This window comes from Struthio camelus, chromosome 13 (assembly GCF_040807025.1).
Source record: "Struthio camelus isolate bStrCam1 chromosome 13, bStrCam1.hap1, whole genome shotgun sequence".
Lineage (NCBI taxonomy): Eukaryota > Metazoa > Chordata > Aves > Struthioniformes > Struthionidae > Struthio > Struthio camelus.
The window spans coordinates 5003437-5023225 of NC_090954.1; the positions used below are offsets into that span (position 1 = coordinate 5003437).

Here is a 19789-nt window from a genome sequence, read left to right on the forward strand (position 1 = left end):
ACGCTCTTTGTGTGCCTTTGCTTAGTTCTTTTTCGAGAAACTGCTGAACTTCCTTATTTGAGACAACTCGGGTTTTCTACTGTGAAATCCTAATTAAAATTGAAGAAAGCGTGGTGATTTGTCATCCTAATAATTCCATAACCCTGCAGTCTTTCATCCCGCTCTCAGATGATTCTCTAATTACTGACAATACGTCTCTGTATCACTGAAGATCTAAATGTTATTAATGGGGTTACGCTGGATGCTGCACAGAAGAGGTGCTCCTGACTCTTTAGCTATAGCCTGACTCTTAAATTGCATCTGGTAGCACGAAGTTCATTGGTTTAAGCTGTCCTAATGTTAATATTTCTGACTCATCTATGTAAGAAGAATAGCAAGAAACAAATTGTTGTACTTTTGGAAATTTAGATTACTACTGAAGTGGAACGATTTTGTACCTATAAACACTGCAGTTTCCAGCTATGAAGACTAAATTCCAGCTCAATGGGGCTGCATGGTAGGGGGATTCCCTGTTGGAATTTGAGAAGAGCCCAGAAGAGGCTATTGCATGAGAACAGTTGCTGATCATCTACCATCAGACATTTTAAAATGCTGGTATTTGTATAATGCATATTCAGAATGTAGCTCACATCTAGGTACTTTATACATTTTGGTAGTAACACTACTAAAATCTGAAGGACGGATCAAGAAAACTATGCTCATTATGTGAGATGATGGTAGTCGGAAATGTGATTTTGTTTCCAAGTTTAAAACAATTTGTTTTTGGCTTAGGTTGGTATCAGAGGAGAGTCCAATCTTTATATTTTGCAAATGAGTATAAATAGCTGAATTTCTACTTTGGGGAAGCAGCAGGTAGTGATATGGTCACAGTAGGTCCTAAATGCAAAAGCCAGCTGAAGAGAAAGTTCTGCTTGGGTAGCTTTTTATTTTTGCTTTGTGCTAATGAGAATGAATGGACCAGCGGTAAGTATGGACCACACAATAAGACAAAGGCTTAATGCCTCCCCCCCCCCCCAAAAAAAAAAAAAGAGTAGGATAGTACAAAGAACAAAATCTTTCTGAGGATGAATCAAAAAATGAAGAAAAGATATTTTTATTTCTAATAAGAAGCATTCTAACATTTCCTTGCTTTAATGATACAGTTTAATAAGAGCCAGATTCTTGTGGCTTTATGTGTTGATACAGTTTAATAAGAGCCAGATTCTTGTGGCTTTATGTGTTGTTAAAGCATGTAGGAAGGTTGCTATAATGAGCTAAAGAAAAACCTGCAAAAAGAGGGATTTTTTTCCCCCTGTAGCTTTGGTTTTAGTCCAGAGCATCACAGGAAGAAGCAGAGCTGTGGATTACTTGTTCTTGAGCACAGCCTGCTGGTTCTGCCTGCGAAGAACAGAAGAGCTCGTATACGTGCAGTCACAGTTCCTCCTTGGAGAAACCTGTATTGTCCCTATTAAATCACGTTCTGCCTTTGGGAATGCTTTAAGGCTACCTCACTCACTCGAACGGGAACAGAGATGTCTGTGTAGCCAGGTATGCTCAGCTAACCCGCTTTATTTAATCAGCTCTTTTATCAGCCTGGAATTCTCTTAGGTCTCTCTGAGATTGGAAAGTGCGTGAACTCCACAAACATTTTCTTTAAGGTAAAAAAAAAAAAAAGTTTCTAGTTTTCCTCTTTACCTTCAGTCCTACTGAAGCTTCATCACTAGTTTAACATGTACACCTGCTCTGTTATACTAAGTCACTCTTATTAAGTACACAACACAGGGTTAAGTGTGTTTGATAAGTAATCTCTCTCAAATTGTGTCTTTCTGCTCTGCAGTGGTTATTGCTTCTAACAAGGCATCTACTATCCACTCACCATCACTCTTTAATCTTAATAACTTTACTTTTTTAGAAATCATAAACTGCCAGGAAGCCACGTGCTGGAGTACTGCTCTTAGGCTCACTTGATGGCTGCCCTTTGAACAAAACCGGTGGCACCTCTTGAGCCAAAGGCATGCCTAAGTGTTATTATTCGACGGGCTTCAGGTTTGATTGCTCTGAGAGCTGTAAGATGGGTATTTTGACACTCCTGGACTTAAGGGGAAAAAGAAAAAGACCAAAATGGAAGTCAATAAAATGTAAGCTCACTCAGCTGGCTGAAAATGTAGTCAGGAACTGCAGTGAGCTATCTGCTAGGGGAGAAAAGTGTGGTTTTACGAGTAGCTTTTTGAAGGATCATCTGTCTTTTTTCAGCTGGTTCAGGTATTGTGGACAAAAATCATGCTGTGTTGTGTCTACACGCAAGTGCACACTAAGGTTCTTCATAGGATGAATGAAGTTTTATTATTTGTGTTTGTGGTTCATTAGGCAGCTTGGCCCAAAGCACTTTTGTACAAAAAAAGCTTTTCCACGAAATTGGCTTTTTGATTCAGTGGATGCTTTTTTTTTTTCCCCCCCCGAATGAAAGCCTTTTTCTGAGTTGTCGGAGTCCCTTCCCCACAGCCCTTGCAATAGGAAGTGGTGTAGAGTACAGAAAAATGAGAGGTGGCTGGGAGACCTGCTCTAAGGGAAGGAACACGGTGTTGCCCGACACTGGGGTACAGGTAGAGGTTTCCTTTGGGGCGTTGCTGGTTTGTTTTTCGGTGCAACTTGTTATGAAACCCTCTTCGACATGCAGGATAACAACTGTGCCTCTTTGCCCATGCCAAGCAGTTAGAGTTTCCTTACGTATGGATTAAAGGCTTGAACCTCTTCGTCTGAAGGAAGATCTGAAACATAGGTCTCCTGCTTCTTTGCTAACTGTTCACACTGCTGCGCTGTTGTGCACAGGCCTAAATCCGCTACTGTCGGAGGGCTAATTGCCAGAGGAGAGCCCAGAATCAAGGTCAGCTATACCAGCAGGGAAATTCAGCTCAGTACCAGAGACCCCCAGCCCAATCTGCTGTGTAAGCCCTAATTAAGCCCTTTGCAGCAGAACAATTAACAATTAGTAAGAGAACTAAATATTAGTCAGTGTTATAGTAAATATTAGTTAAATATTGACAAGGTTGTTAGATACTCATTAACCTCCTAAGCCCTTCCAAATCCTCTTTATCACACTGAGGTCTGTGTTAAATATCTCCCTCAAATGACCTCATGTGAGTGCACTTTTGCTTTCTACTAAAGGCATTAGATATTCCACAACCAATTTAGTTATTTTGCCCCTTTGGGCATTATCTCTCTTTCTGTTTGGCTTTATTTTAATTAAACTGTAGTCAAGATTTATCTCAGTATTGATATGGACCCATTAAAACCTCCTAGCAATTTAGGGAATCACTTCCCAAAATGATATATGATAACTGAGGTAATGATTCTTCTTTCCTACTGTAGTTCTTGTGCTGCTTGCACTGGGCACTGTAAGATCTTATCCCTCACAGCAGAGGATGTGACCTACAGAGAAGAAGGATGGGGAGAGGGAGATAGAGAAACTAATGATTACATCTCGAAATAGGACTCAGAGTCAGGGATCCATTTTTGGTCTCTGACTTGTAGCTCTGTAAGGGCAAGTCCCTGAATTTCTCTGAGCCTCCATTCCCTCATTGTAAGCTATGGATATATCCCTTGCTCGCTCTTTATCCTTTCTTACTGAAAATGTGAGATCTTTAAGGATGTTTTTTCTACTAGCTCATGCAGGCTGGTGCCTAGGCTTTACAGGGTCATTGGCGAGGTAAAACAGGGGGAAAGCATCAAGAGCGAGAAGAAGGGAGCACAGGGACCTGGTGAGCCTAGCATCTCTCCTTCCATAGTGGTAAGAGATTTGTGGCCAAAGCAAGGGCCTGGTTGCTTGCTAATTAAGCCAAATTAAGAAATAGAGTGAAAAGACCTGCCAGCCTGCGCGTGCCACAGGATTGCTTCTGATGCAGAGCAGCCTGCTAGAAAAGCAATGCAGCCTTTGATTGCATCTGGTAGTTTAACAGCCTCTAAAAACCAGGCTTTAGATTGATCTGCCTCTTCCTTAATGAAGATCTTGCCAGGTTCCTCCTCAGGGTGTGAAAACCAGCAGAGGTGCTCTGCGGGCATGACCTGTCCTGCCATGCTGGCACAGATGCTCCCCCAATTTGTCCCCCACCTGAAGACCATGTCTCCAGCACAGCCTTGGGTCCAGCCCACGTGTCAGGGAAGGGAAGGATTCGCCACTGGCCAGTGAATGTGTTTGAAGCCCTATCTATGCTGAACGTGCCTCCCAGCATTTGTGGTAAAAGACTGCCTTCTGGGTTGTCCTTGCTGAGTCTTCCTTAATCTGTGATGTCTTTAAATTAGGTCAGTTGCTTTTGGCTCACTGGAGGTACATTTCTGCAGTACATTAATTGAAAATAAAGCCTCAGTGACAATGTAGTGTGCTGTAAGCTCCAATCGAGATGCAAGCAATCCTCTAAGCGATTATTCATTACACCGTTCTTGCTTCTCTACTTTTAAATGGTGTCTTGTGGGGAACGGGGGACAGTGGCACTTCTCTGTAAAGTTATGGGCAAAATTAATCCAGATCTGAGGTCAAAGCTATGTATAAAATGTCACCGTCACCCTGTGGGCTTCAAGGCCCATCCTATGTGGCTGAAAGTAATGGCATGATGGCTTGATGCCCTTGGGCAGCTCCATTGATTAAAGACTTGCATCTTTGCAATCCAGCTACTTTAAAAGGCATGCTAATTCTTTCTGCTGTTAGCCCCATTTCTGTTAGCGGCAGCTGACTGGTTTGGTCTTTGCAAGACAAGAACAATTGACTGAACATATGGGGGGGGGTGGTCAGTGAATTGGGCTAGTGAATGCCTTCGTTCCCTCTTTCACGGTTCGCCTGCTTAACTTCTAGTTAGAAGAATTAGGAAGGTCTCTTGAAAGAATATTCTTCCTTGTGCAGATGAATTTAAGTTTCTTTAACCTGTCTTTGACCCCTCTTTTTCCCATAAAATGTCATAGTTCTTTATCTACAGATGGTTTGGGCATAGCCTTCATACCCTTAGTGGTATGAATTTGTCCAAGGAATATTAACTCTCACACTTGAAGCCCAAAGCTAAGCACTGCTCTAACTGGATTAAACCTAAACTGGCAGGTGGCTCTGTGCAACACTGGCCTGCCATGGGGTCCCCCCAGGGATGGGAGAGTGTGTTACCTACACACTCCGAGTCTGATGTGATCTGGGATCCTTCTGTGCTGATTTTTCTTCTTCAAATTCTCTTGGTTCTCTCAGGGATCTTTTAGTAAGGCTTTTTAATTTTAATTTCTTATAAACAGAGCTTGGAGAATAAACCGTGCAAGGAATTTAACATCATTTCTGCTGATAGAATATTAATAAGTTGTATGCAGCTTCTATGTGTGTATTCCTGGGACTAGATGAAAAAAAAACCACTCTGATGAAGTGGGGTTTTGCTTTTCATGAATATTTATATAAGGAACTTCAATACTTTCATAGTTCATGGGATGTAAATGTGAAAGAGGGTGGGGGGAGGATTACATTTTTTTACAATATTTTCCCCGCGCTTCTCCTTCTGGAGTCTTAGAAAAGTATTGTGGTCATTCACAGCAAATTACTGTGAGCAGAACAGCATGCTAACTACCTGCCTGTGGCAGAACTGCCCGCCTGCCTTTACGCACTTGAGGTGCAGGTGGCAACTGGCTGGGAACACGTATGCCCTGCGTAGGGTCACGTCATTCAATGAAGCTGTTCACAGTATGTTGTTAATTGTGCTGACCGGAACATGCATTGACTGCAATATTCAGCATCGGGAGAACAAGCCTATAGGCACTGCTGGACTTTAGAGCAGGCCTTTTGTTGACTTGCGTCTAAATATACGAAATGTAAGTGCATTGTAGCAGTTCTTACCTTTCACATGCAACTTGGCATGCAATGCCATGAGAAGTGGAAATTATGGGTAACTTGTTCTACCTAGAATAATTCTGCTTAAATTCCTAGAGGACGTTAGAATACTGAATGGGAAGGCTAAAGCAATGATTTTGATCAAGAGCCAGGTTTAGAGCTGTAATAAAACATATCTTTAAGATAGTACTGTGGCAACAGAGCTGGTTTTCCAAAAATGAAGAGAGCTTTACACAGTGGCTGGAAGGGGGAAAAATAGCGATATGACCAGGAAAGCTATTCCTTACAATTCAGGAAAATTTAAAACAAAAAACAAAAACAGGATAGCGGTACTTGGCAGACAAGGTGATCCCTCCCCGTCAGCCAACCTCCCAGGGTGCCAGCTGCGGCACCACCAGCAGCCCACGAGGCACTTGCCCAGTGCCCCAAACCCTACCCCAGGCAGATCCTGCAGCGAGGGCAGGGTGCCTTCAGGGACGATTATGTCCTCTCATTGCAAAGATCCCTGTTGCAAAGCCTTCCTTTGCCAGGTACAGACTTGACATTTTTTCCTACTCTTCTCATGGTGACAGTCTAATATTTGCAATCAGCAACATTTTCTGCTTTAAGCAGAGGAAGATACCCCAAAGTGATGACCAGTGAGTTAGCTTTCTTGCAAATACTGTTGTATTTACGTCTGTCGTATGCAGGCATTTGTCACCTTCTCATGAACATTGGCATCTAAGTGTTTTATAATGATATTACATTGCAAGCACTATAATGCAAAGGCAGCAGATTTCCCACATTTGGAAACAATAGCTATGTTTCCAAATAGCTATGGGAAAGGCTACTCTGCTGGAGTACTGTGAAGTACCACTTCTCTGGACTAGATAATCCAGAAAGAAACGCAGTTTCAGCTATGTCCTCAACCAAAGCCTCTAAATTTACTGCAAAAACGTTACTCATTTAACTTTCAGCTGCAAACTCAGTACCAGAAGGATGCACGTGTGAAGCTAGCTTACCTAAATTTCTGGTCTCAGTCAGGTAGAAGATAATTTTACAAATGCACTGATAAGGATACAATAATTTCAAATTCAGCACCACAAATAAGGAGTCACTGTGGCAGATTATGGTTGGTCATAGAACCTCTAATTTCTTAGTTTTACTGCCTTTAAATTTATTTTAGTTTTTTTTTGCTTTTTAACTTTTTCAGGCTTTAGATTTCCTGTAGCAAAATTACTTCACACGATGATTTCATTGCCCGCACACCACAGAAAGCTGCCAAAATATCCATGTACTGAATATGCAAAAGATCAGGCAAATATTTCACTCAGTGTACAACAAAATATTATGAGGTAATTTTATTTTTTCCCATTTTTAGGTAAAAATATTACAGTATACAAGATAATCTTATTAAAGGTAAAAATACAGTATTTTGCTTTTTCTCTAAACAGATCTACATACAGTACACTTTTTTATTTTGTTTTTTGTGTTTTTTTTTAACAAATATAACTATTATTCTATTAGGCTATCTGTGTTCTCATCTGGCACTTAAGAACTGATCACAGGTCACGTTCTGGTTCTGCTTCTTTTTCTTAGCTGATATCTAAATGCAATGGTCATCTTATAGGTGTATCTTGTAAACAAACAGTACAGTTTAGTGGTTCCCAAGTAGTAAGGTGTGCTTTAAATAGTCAAAATCATGTAGCTAAATTTAAAAAAAAAAAAAAAGCAATCCAAGTTTGCAGTTGCATTGCACAGACCGATCACTTTCCTTTTGTAAAAGTACAATCTGAGTACTTGTATCACTGCAGCCTTTAAAACAGTTTTAATTCATTTCTGTTCCTGTGTAAGAGCTGAACACAGAAGACAATCATTTCTTTGATGATTTTTCCTTTTTTTCCTTTTTTTCATCAGAATGTCTTCAGTGGAATTGAAGACTTTTCTTATTGATTTAAAGGGCTGAAGCTATTGGACTATGTTCTTCGAGATTTGTCTCATCCTATGGCTTGCTATTTGATCTCTGGAATCCAAAAGCTGAGCTCGGTTGTGTAGCTGTCACTGGATTACTTTTCTTCCTTGAACTGAACAAGTTAGCGCAATGTATAATGTTTCTGGTGTGGGTATTCCTGGGAAGCGAATTTCATATCATCGAGTATTTCAGTATACTGTTGTTGAAGCTGGGATCATCTAAGGATAAAAGAGAGGCAAAGTCTGTATAAAGAGATCATATCTCTTTAGTGGACTAGCTAATATAGCTGGAAAAGGCAGAGAGGAGATTTTGTCTGGGAACCCCTTCAGCAAATTCAAGCAGGGGGACAAAAGGACTCTTTTTCCAGCAAGCTTCGCTCATTTTTTCCAGCTGTATCATCCAGCCTAATCAAATATATGACCTCTACCCGGCACACCATCTCGCTCATTTCAGCAGGTGATTTCTCATTTGCTTTTCATTAACCACAGTGCTGTTCAAAGTCAGCTTCATGGATGCTCATGTAAACATAAACGGAGAACACACACCCAAGAACAGGAATTTTTTTAAAATTTTTCAAGGAATATGCATGGCACATTTCTTCTTCAGACTTCACCCAATTCTAATCAGTTCGCTCTGAGCTGATATAAATCAGCACAACTGTGTTGCCTTCAGCAGAGCTAGATGGGTGAAGATTTGGCCTTTTTGCCTTTAATTAAAGGTGTATTTCCTATCTAGGGTAAGCGTGATTACCTTTTGGAAATGGTGCATCTATTTCTGATGTCAAAGGGCATGTATTTTTACCAGTAAGTCGCTTCCATATCATAAAGGATTTAATCGGTAATTCACCAAACACAGGAGTAATGCAAAGTGCTCCTACCAATACTTGCTAGTTAGCAAAAGTTGAGTGTGCAGTACCCATCTTTTGCACTGTTTTGCCCTCCTAAGATGCTGGTTGAGACTGAACAATGTTTATAAAACTAGTTGTCTTTCTCTTTGTTCATCATCAAATGTCCTTATTTAAGTTCTTCCCAAATTTGTCGCTCAGCTGCTGGATCAGTCTCGCCAGCTCGCCAGTAGCTTGTGACTTTTCCTCTAGGAGTTCGTAGCGGAGACTAGAAATATCTTGCTTAATCTCTTTAAGTTCTCCTAGAAAGAGGAAAAAGTTCTTGTTAGTAATACTGAATCAAGTAAGTCATCCCTTAAGGTGTGCTTGGTCTTGAATGTGTTGGAAGCTACCTAAGGTATCAGTGCATTGATGGAGTTAATATTCAGCTAACAGGAAAAAAATCTGTGCTTATGGTAATAGTGCCAACAGCAACGATGAATGGAAAGTTCTTTTTTCTCAGGTCTCTTCCCTCTTCACACAAAGATCTCAATATACATAGGGCATTTCCAGGAGAGTAGCAGCAAGGAGGTATTAGGAGAATCTTTTCCATCTGCTTACAATTCTTACTTGGCAGCATGGCCATGCATATCCTTACCTAGTTCAAAAAAAGTCCTCAGGATAGGCATGGGCAATAAGTTAGAAACTGTTTTACTTAGACCCCAAGACAAGACTAGAAATTCGCAATACTTTGGGTGCCATAAAGCAAGCATAGGTACAGCTATGGGGCAGGACAAGAGTTCATAAAGATAGATCCTATGGTGCGTGTATCCTGCAAAGGGAGGTGACAGTGTCAGAATTTCAAGAGCATAAAGGTGGCTCGGAGTCACCGCTGCTCACCTTCCTGTAAGCCTGAACATGCTCTCTCCAGAGGATGTTACCCAAGCTCAACCATCTTACCGGACGTATTATTTTGGAACTATGCAATAACATTACACGCTCTAATCTGTAACAATTGTAAAAATCCACTTGCCTTCATTGACTTCATCATTTTCTCGGTCAACCTGAGCCTTCAGTACATACCGCTTAATCAGGCGTTTCATTATTTTCTGAAAAGTGACCAGAAACAGTCATCTAAACATGGGCTTATGCACACTGCCTTAATTCTAGCATACTATGAATAATTCAAGCAACTGATATCACTATGGATGAAACCTGGCTTCAGAGGAGGAAATGGAGTTTTGTCATCGGCTTCTCATTGATTTTATACTTTATAGTATGCACTTCATATTGCAATAGTTGATTGACAGCCATTCCGTAACGATCCCACATATAAGGCACTTGGAGGTATTTTGTGAGATGCACATGAATGCAGAGTATGCCCCATAGACAAAAAGAAAACACAAATGATCCAACAGCAAACTAAGAAATGGGATCCAGATTCTTCATTTAGCGTGTTGCTGTCTAATGTATCAATTAAAAACAAGTCTACTGGGAGAAATAAGAGGTTCATTAATGATCTTAGCAAACTCACTCATGGTGATGAACTAAATATCTGCCTCAAGGCTAAAAGAAGGACTCTGTTTGATGGGGAACTGGTACTTTAGGAGAAAAAAGAAATGCAGTGAAAGACAGAGAAATGAGAGTATTTGCACAAAAGTGAGGAACTTGGCTTAAGTGAATGAGAAGTGTCTTAAGCAATGGCAGAATTTAGGTGAAAAATAATACCATGTAGACTTACAAATGGCAGATGATTTTTAGTAAAGAACAGCATATATGGAAATGGTAGAAGACAATCACGGGTGCAAGCTTGCAATGTGATATTGTTCCAAAAATGAATAAGTTGCTTTTATCTGGATTCAGGAGAAAAGTAACTTAGTCTTGGGCTACACACTGGGTTATAGCTGAAGGCCTGCATCATTTCCAGTTCTTTGCTACTGAAAAGACTACCATAAATGGGAAAAAATCTCATCTGTGATAAAGTCAAAAGGCATTGTTCTCTGAGATGGTTTAGCTGTCCAAACTAATATACACACATTATTTTTCAGACATTACTTCTTTGGGCACCCAAGTGCTTGATCTCTTTAAGTCAGTCTTGCAAGGCATCAGGCAGATATGGAAGTACTTGCTATCTTGCTTGGGGGCAGTTTCTTGAAACAGAGTAAATTAGGAGAGAGCCTTTTACTGTTTCCTGTTTGACTCCAGCACTTCCAGAAAGGGGCAGTTTTAAATGGTACAGTCCCTTCTACTCTCTTTGAGAGAAAAGAGTAATAAGTTCAACCAATGTTTCTGTGCCCTCGAGGCTTTCCGCATCCTCTGCAAACACAGGAGAGCTAAGTGAACATCCAAGAACAGATGCACAAATGTCCTGCCCTTGACTGGAAGGCCGTTGCTGGAGGGAAAGCCTCTCCAGCACAGGCTTACCTATTCACTGAGCAATCACATCTCTGCTTTGAACATCACTGAAAAATACTGCAAAGAGTTTGAAACATGAATTAAGGAATTCATACATCTGCCCTTTTTCCTTTTCCTAGTAGCACCCACCCTTTTCTTTTTCTTAGTAGGTAGGAATGAATTATAGCAGTGTGAAAGGCATGTGAATGACAAAAAAAGGATCCAGTTATTTGCATATAGGTCATGTAGCCGTGGAATACGGGATGTTTAAGACTCTATCCTCGAATCAAAGAGGTATCTGGCTAACCGAGTGGATCAGTTAGGGAAACAGGTGAGGCACAGCGCACGTACGGTGTGTTGAAGATGGCCAAGGTAGTAGAATCCAGAGGGAGGTAGGGTTGCCACCTGAGAAAACATAAATGAAGTAATGTTTGGGGGAAAGTAGGGAAATCCTGGATCCAAAAAAAAAAAGATTTTTTCAGAACAGACGACAGACACAGGAAATTTAGAATAAAACAAGGAGTCAACATACAATGAATGCTGGTATTACCTGGAAAAATATGATAACATAACATCTACCTACTCCAGTTCTCATACAGCTTATATGTTTGATGGACACTATTCAAACGCTGTCCTGTATTCACCGCTACATGTGAAGAAAGTCAAAAGCTTAAGGGTGCCTAGTTTGTCAAATATATGTTGTAATCAGATTTGTTCTAATACTTGAAATGTGACCACTTTTTAACAAGAGTCACCTTAGTCATTTAGTAGATATTTCTGCCTATAGCTCTAAGAAAACGATTCAGTTTTGCCTCAGTGTTAGACTGCGGCTTTTAAGCCTTGCTTCTTCTCTTCTCCCCAGCTCTATTCTCTACAGCTACAGTAAATGAAATAGCTTCTTAGCAATATAATCATTGTAACAGTAGGGAAATTCCGAATAAACCTTCCAGACAGCCTCTTGATAATGAATGCTAAACTTGAAACAATTCAAACAGACCTGAATTCTTAAAAATATTGTTCCTCCTTTTGCTGAAAGTTAATGGAAATTCTTCAGATTTTAGAAATCTTTTATACTGTGTAAAACACAGCAGCCGAGACTTTCCTCACGCCAGCACCTTAATTGCTATCAATCAGTGGTCAAACAGTCTTCAGAGGAAGGGTTCTAGGAACAGGCCAGTCAGCTGTAAATTATAGTTCTCTGCACTGAGTTCAGGCTTTCTATGTATTTATTGGCACAGCCTTCAAGCTCTGTACCTGCTCTCAGCTGTCTGAACACCTGGTATAGATTCTAGCAGAGTGGAGGGTGAGAACAGAAGGACAGATCTGTGCCTGAGGCACTGGAATTGGACTCAGGAGATCTAGGCTCAGTTTCTGGTTCAATAGCTAGGTTTTTGGGGCTGATAAGTCCTGCTGGTCCTCAGTTCCTTGTCTTTAATGCAGGGATCGTGATGCCTTTCCACTTCACTATTTATGATGTCTTATCCTGCCTTCATTTATATGGGCCTTTAAAGATCGATCACATCGTTACAGTCCTTAATACTGCTATTTAATTCACAGGTTTCTTTTTAAATAAGGAGGGATGATGCTCTGTTTTTGGACACTGCAGATGTTGCTTGGCATGCCTATGGTATGTCCCAGGGCATAATGTACTAATGGGAGGAAATGCTTTTCGCCTTCATGTCCTTGTTGAACACAGTCAGCAGAGAGGTCTACCACTGCCTGGGGGATCAGGTGTCACCTGGTGATCGCAGACCTACACTTTATAAAGCAGGTAGTAGAAGAGCTCAGGAGAGACGTGAGCAAAGGAATTTGCTCATTTTTCACCTCTTTGCTATTGTATCTCTCCAAACAGGATAGAAAGATACTTCTGAGCCTTTGAAAGTGCAAACTTTTCCTTCTGTTTTTTTTTCCTGAAAAATCCTTTCCTGAATTTTGTAGACCAAGATGTTGTTGATAGGATGACAAGCTGCCAGCTCTGAAAGCGGGAAAAACTTGTGAGTCCAACACAACATTTTAGCAATGTTCTATCTTAGAGTCTCAGCTCAAGAGTGTCTGGTAAAGGCATCACAATTTTGCCTAGACTAGTATATCTCCAAATCATGGTAGCTGCATGTTGCCTTTTTCCTCCTACTTTTTAAAGTACTGCATCTTTAAGTTCTGTATATTTTCATTATCCCTCAAGAGGACTGTACTTATGTACCTACACTTGAGGTACACAGACTGCAGATGCATCATTTGAAAAATCTCACTGAAGAAAACAGTTCAGAGAGAAGCCACTACTTCAACCATTTTCAAAGTTGCAGAAGAAAGCCTTGCTGGCCAGATTATCAAACTGCTCTTCTTTATATTTAGATAATCAAGACCATTACACTTTTCTTGTATTATTTTGACAATTTCTTCCTGCAGCAACTGAAAGTTTCTAATACCATTTGAAGATAAGTCTAGTAGGAACATTATTAAAGCAAAAAAACATGTAGTTATCACTTCAAAAATAGATAGATTTTTCACAGCTGCCTTTGCCTTTTTCTACCTATTTCCCTTGGAGAGAAGGGTCTAATTTACCACAAACATTAGGCGGTCTGATTTAGAAATAATAGCTACAGGAAGGGAGTGAGTCCAGCAGAGGTTGACACATCTTTCTGTTACCTGTAGGTCTGTATTTACAGGAAAATGACAAAAACGCCTAAGTGCCATTCTAAGCGAGACATAATTATCTCTCTCCCTTTTGCCTTTGAAGACGTCGAGTCCACGGCTCCAGATGGCTAAGGTGAATGAACGTCATTTCTAACTGAGATTTTCAGTTGCACCTTTTGTCTTGGCACAAGAGCCTAGACACCTTTTAAAAACAGTGTAAATTCATTACTGGTGTTGCTTCACAGCCTAGGAGCCCACTGTGCTGGATGCTGTACCAACAGAGAAGACAAACCGTTCCTAGAATTGCCATTGCACATTATATCCCACTAAACTATTATTTTCCTCAACTCTGATGTCGATGTCACCAGCTATTTCGCTTATCGTCGTTCCTTCTCACTTTATATAAAAAAGAAGGAAAAAATCCTGTGGGGGACATTCTGCTTATTGTCTTGAGCTACCACACACAAAATCCACCTTTTGCACAAGAAATAATACTTCTGCTAGCATGAACACTCAAGCTGAGACAGACAGTTGTGTTAGTTCATGCTGCGGCTTGGGTAACCCGTGCCGCCGCTGCAGTCACAGGTATTTTTGAACCATACCACATTGCAGGTTTAGCTCGGTAGGACAAGTCACTGCCAGAGAAAGCACATGCAAATGTTAATGTAAAAGCTAGAGAGATGATGCTGTGTCATGACAAAATGAAATGCTGTCAATGCAAGACGAGGGAATTAAAGCTTGAATGACATTTCTTGTATTAAATTAAATACCCTTGACTGGAATTAATTAGCACGACAAACGTTAACACCATGTGCGTTTCCATAGGTGGTATGCTGCGTTTGTCTTTAAGTGCTGGGAACGTGAAGCGTCCCATCCCAGTCCCATGACAGTGCTAAGTCACGGCTTGACACGTCACAGGATGGCACCCACTGTAAGAAAGCAAATACGATCCTTGCAGATCAGAGCTGCTCACTGACAGATCTCTTCCCTTGCTCTCGCTTTCATGCTGTTATTACCTGATATCTTGTGGGCTTGTTATAAGCGTTCTTCCCAGAAAAATTTTCTGTATTTCGAGTGCTAGATTGAAAACGAACTTTCTGAAATTATAAAACATCATGAAATGTTAAATCATTGATAGCATTTCACCCCCAGACAGCCCCAAACTAAAAAGAGCTTTATAAAAACAGCAGGAAATCATTCAGTGTTTGGGTAGACTAAAGCCATCACCTTCAGGCTGAAAAAAATTAACTTTTGGGAGACAGAAAAGGGTTGCAAGATACCAGTTACTGAAAGGAAAAGGATTCTAAATTATATAGCCAAAAATGGTGACCTCATAAAATTTTTAGATAAGAAGGTGCTAAGAGGAACAAAAGATGTTAATCTTAATAGACTGGTGATTATGACAAAAGATTTAAGGTTGATCTACATTTAAAAAAAGAAAGAAGAACAAATGCTTGGGTTTAAAGAGCACTAGTCAATGAAGCTATGAAAACAAACTCTGAATCAGATTTTTTTTCGGGTGCCCTTATTAAAACAGCAGTGCAGCTTTTTTTTTTTCCTTGCTCAACAAAAATATGCAATTTTCTTAAGCCAGAGCAGTATATTTTATGACATCACATCATGCGACTGATTTTATACCCTGGAAGCTTCCAAGGAGTCTTCAGCATGACCCTGACCAATATTTGTAAGCAATTTCTTTGACTCTCTTCTTTATCTATAGACTTTTCGGTCCAAATGCCGAAGAAAGAAAAATCACTTACTGAGAGATGCTGAGTCTTATCGCAGACCCCTGCACCTATATGCAAGTAAATGCACAAGGCAGGCCTTCATTACAGGTCTTTCCTCCCTAACAGGACTAGAGATCCTGGGAAACAGGTGAAACTTATTGCATCAACATGGTAATAATGATTGGACAAATAGTCTGAAGTGATCATGTAATGTTTGTTGCTCTGTCATTCATTAGGTGTGCCATGGTGTTACAGAGTCTGATTTGAGCACGGTCTGTGAACAGACTCAAGAGGCAAGCAAGAAATAACCGAGGATCTTCATTGCTTAGGTCAAAGCCATGGAAACTATGAATTTTTCATGCATTTCATGAAAAAAGGCAAGCCAGACAGTTTCACTCATATGGCTTAGGGAAAGAAGGGCTTAGCAAACACTTTCGTTACTTTGTTTTATGCTTTGAAGCAGAAATTAAATCACAAAACAAGTGAGCTTTGTGTGGTTTGATTCAAATATATTTTGAAAATATTATCTTTTGAAATTATTACTTGCAATAGCTAAACGACAGGCATTCCTTTTAATTCCAAGACTTTACTGTTTTAATGGGTTGTTCAGTAATCAATACCAGTGTTAAATGAAGTAATAGCATAAAATACCCCCGAATGTTTATCTTGGCAGTGCTCATACAAAAAGCAAGTCAGGTAATTAAATTAGTTAAAAACAAGGAATAGGCCCACATGCTCAACTACCTCTGGTGGGGTCGGCCCCAGCTAGGACATTGTCCGGCATGGTGGGAGGGACCCACTCATTTCCATGCCCAGCATCGACACCTACAGTCTCCACCAGAGTCCCACTGGGGCAGGTGAACTCACGGCCCCTGCCCCAGCGCTGTGCAGGGCTTTCCCTTTTATCGTGGCAAGCAGCAGACATACTGACGAAATTTTTAAAGCACGGATTGATGAGTCTTAGAGCTTGCTGCAGGAATACTAGCAGCCCTGAGAAACAGCTGGCCAGAGGGCCAAGGAACATCTCCTGCGCAGCGACTGTAAGAGAAAACAGGCTGAGCGCGTTTCTGTGGGCTTCCTTTTAATCCAGGAACTGGTTCCCAGTGCTGTTTTCTTGTTTCAAACCCAGCTTGAGCTGAGAAAATTAAATAAAGGCCTGGACACTTTTAAGCAAAGCTGCCTCCTCACGTCTTTTAATCCATTGAATTAGATGACTGCAGCCAAGCAGCTGCAGCTGAATTCTCTGATTTGATGTGAACGTTTTGGGCATTTTCTTCACTAATGTGAAGCAGAAACGCTGCAGGTGGATTTGCCCTCTGAGTGTGTTTGTGTGTATTATAAATTAACTTTCTAAGAACGCTTTGGTCCCAGTGACTCTCTGCACAGTATTGCAGATAATTTCCTTTGGCGACATCCTTCTCTGTGATTCTTTGGCATTTCCCTGAGGGAGGAGAATGAAGCTAATTTTATTGGAAAGTGTCTGGCTTTTAAACATGTTCCTGCGTCTCTCTCTCTCCTGCTCTCTTGTGCTGCAGAAAGCATGCTGCTGTGCAGGCAGCGGATGCTTCCATCTCCCAAGCACATCCCAAAAGACCAAACGTGGTGGCTGTGGCAGGACCTGCATGGTGGTGGCCACGCTTGTCATTAGGCAGATGCAAGTAGAGAGATTTCTAATTACAGTGTCAGGTGTTTAGGTGGTGTCATTAATCCCTGCTTAGAAACTTGCTCACAAACCTGGAATGGCAGCAAATGTTGATTTTTATGTAATGAGTGCAAAATTAATTTGGAAATCGTTTAAAGGAAAAAGGATGCTTTGAAGAGGCAGCAGGGCTCAGCGGGCAGATTAGGACCCAGACAAGCCGGGATTTTATTTGTGCATCTGCTTTGGACCTTGGGCTTTGACATTGCCTATTTGGCCTTGGGAAAATATAAAAGTGCCTGAGTTTTTAAAGATCGCTCTTTTCCTGGTGTCTGGGCAGGACAATGAGGCCACAAGTCTGGGAGGACCCTCTAGGTGCTGCTGTGGTACAAGCAACACATAATGACAAGGCTGAGTAAGAGGCTACGCTGGTTCCTTGTCCACCCACGAGCTGCGTAACCCCCTTCCCAGGAAGTCCTTGATTCTTTTCTAGAAAGAAGGTAAAAAGTGAAGATGCAACATACCCGTTGTTTGGAATTCAGCATCCCCATCTCAAGATCATTTTCACAGTTTTTGGCCTTAGATTTGCAGAGTTTTATGAGGCACATTTTTATTCTCAGTATGAGATAATAAAATGATTTAGGGCTTGGCACTAGATTAAAAGGAGCAGGCAAAGTCCTTCCTTCGTCAAAGTAGGATAGCCAGAGCTTGGCCCGTGCAAATTTCCACTCCACATCTGCATCCTCCTTGGGAAGGGAAGAGGGGGGGGGGGGAAAAAACCCAAATGCGTAATTAGTATATAGGAAGGGAATTAGCTAGCAGGCTTCATTAGCACAGGGACAAACATACAGATGGGATTTAAGAAGAATCCGACTTCTGTTTGCCAAACGAAGACTCCTGCGCACACGACAAGTGTTTCTAGACTTCTCTATGGTGCTCCCAAAATAAGGAAAGTTTGACCAAAGTAATGGATAAACAGAGAGTACCAGTCCTCCATATATTAGACTGAATGTCATCTCATTTCTACTTAGGTAGAAATTTTCTGCAGGTTGCTTATTAAGAATGAGTTGGGAATGGACAAATTGTTTTTGTCTTCTAAGCCAGGCAAATACCATAAGTTTGAAAGGTCAGTGTTAACTCCAAGATGAATGAGCTCACATTTCTCTGCAGCAAGGGCTGCAAAACACAGGGGAGTGCCAACAAAGAAGAAAAGTATTGGAGAAAGGAGGGTGGGGAGCCATGAACGGGAGCGTGACTGGAGGAGAGCCCTACTGCAACAAGAAGGACGAATGAATGAATGAAGCGAGATACAATTCAGAGTTTGTTATTTATCCCCCAGTCTCTCTCATAGTGACATGGGGGCAGGTTGCAGGTAGGTTGGTAGTGGTAGCTGGTAACTAAATTTGCTGAAGATGCTTTGCACACTACTATAGTTCTTTTATGCTGAGTCAAAAATTTCCTTGAGTATCAAAGGTGTTGTCTTTCATACCTAAGAAAAAATAATAATCTGGTGCTCGCACTATGCTACGATGGACGGAAGTATCAGAACATATATAAAGTCACAGAAAGCAGAAAAAGCTGTTATGTGTACATATATATCCAACAACAAAGCCTACCCTCAAGTAACTGAAATGTTCTTCAGTTGCCAGGGAACTATTAGCACTGAACTGACTGGGAATCCCCCGTAGGATTGAGGGGGGTCAGGTTAGGTTCCTGACTTCTTTTATCATCAGCTGATTTCCTCACTGATCCTGTTTGCATAGAACATCATGTGTCCCTAGATTAGTACATCTTATCTTATTTCTGTTACGATTCCCCTCCTGCCACATAAGCAGGTAGAGGACAGGTCCATCTCTCAATGCCTGTGAAGTTCCCTTAGGAATTGTCAAGGAGAGCCAAGATCATTTCCTCGCCCGAGGTTAGCACATACTTTACGGATCTGCTTGCCGTTTATATAGGAGGATGCTAAGACCCGTATATCAAGACTGTTTACTAGGCCAAGGAACGGCTGAGATGCAGCTGCTCTATGGCTATTTTCATTGGGGTTTATATGGAGGCCAGCAGCATCAGTGGAAACATGGGTCATCCCTACCTTGTGCTCATGCACATTAGTGTCTGCTGAAATTAATAATGCATGCATCTAACTCCGTTCTCAGCGTACAGCTCTGATTACCCCTTATGTCTGAAACGCAGTCAAAAACTGGCATAACACAAAACAGGGTTTGAACTTAATTCTGTCACAGTTACAGTGATATGCCTTTTGCCAACAGAGCATTCACTTCTGCCTTTGGCCTTTTAATTGCTTGCAGTTGAACCTGACAAAAGTCTTAGGCCTAATTGCAGTATACATCATTTGTTAGCATTTTTAATGCTTTTCTCTTGCATATCTAGGAACATACCGATGGAAGTAGTCCTAGTTTCTGACTGGCAAAAGATTTTTTTCTCTCCATAAATGAAAAGTATGCTGAGAGCACTGATACTTGACAGTCAGGGATATACAGGAGTAAAATAGAAGTAGCCGAAGAAAGGTGTCCAATGGACAGTACAAGAAGATGGTCCTGCAATTTCAGCTAAGAAGAAAGCATGGCCCCACTAGCCATAATGGAATTTAATTCCTAAGTAAATTCCATCCTCTGTTGTCATCGATACTGTTGTCATCAGATAAACACACTATCAGCAGGAAGACTGTCTTTTTTTGATCTTCCTGTTACTGAGGATTTAAAGGAATTAGTATGAGATTTCTTCCAGTCCACAGGTGAGGAGAGTCTGGGCCAAACGACTCAAAACTGTT

At 41.0% G+C, this 19789-nt stretch overlaps 1 protein-coding gene across 1 annotated transcript in view; it reads right to left on the reverse strand.

Moving 5' to 3' along the window:
• Positions 1-7185: 7185 nt before the first annotated feature.
• Positions 7186-19789, reverse strand: part of TRPC7 (transient receptor potential cation channel subfamily C member 7) — an 85346-nt gene continuing 72742 nt past the window's right edge. The window contains exons 9-12 of the mRNA XM_068959912.1: positions 17523-17744; positions 14649-14729; positions 9638-9713; positions 7186-8927 (exon numbers count right to left, since the gene is read on the reverse strand). Of these exons, the coding sequence (XP_068816013.1) occupies positions 8785-8927; positions 9638-9713; positions 14649-14729; positions 17523-17744 (522 nt within the window). The 3' untranslated portion in view covers positions 7186-8784. The remainder of the gene's footprint in view (positions 8928-9637; positions 9714-14648; positions 14730-17522; positions 17745-19789) is intronic.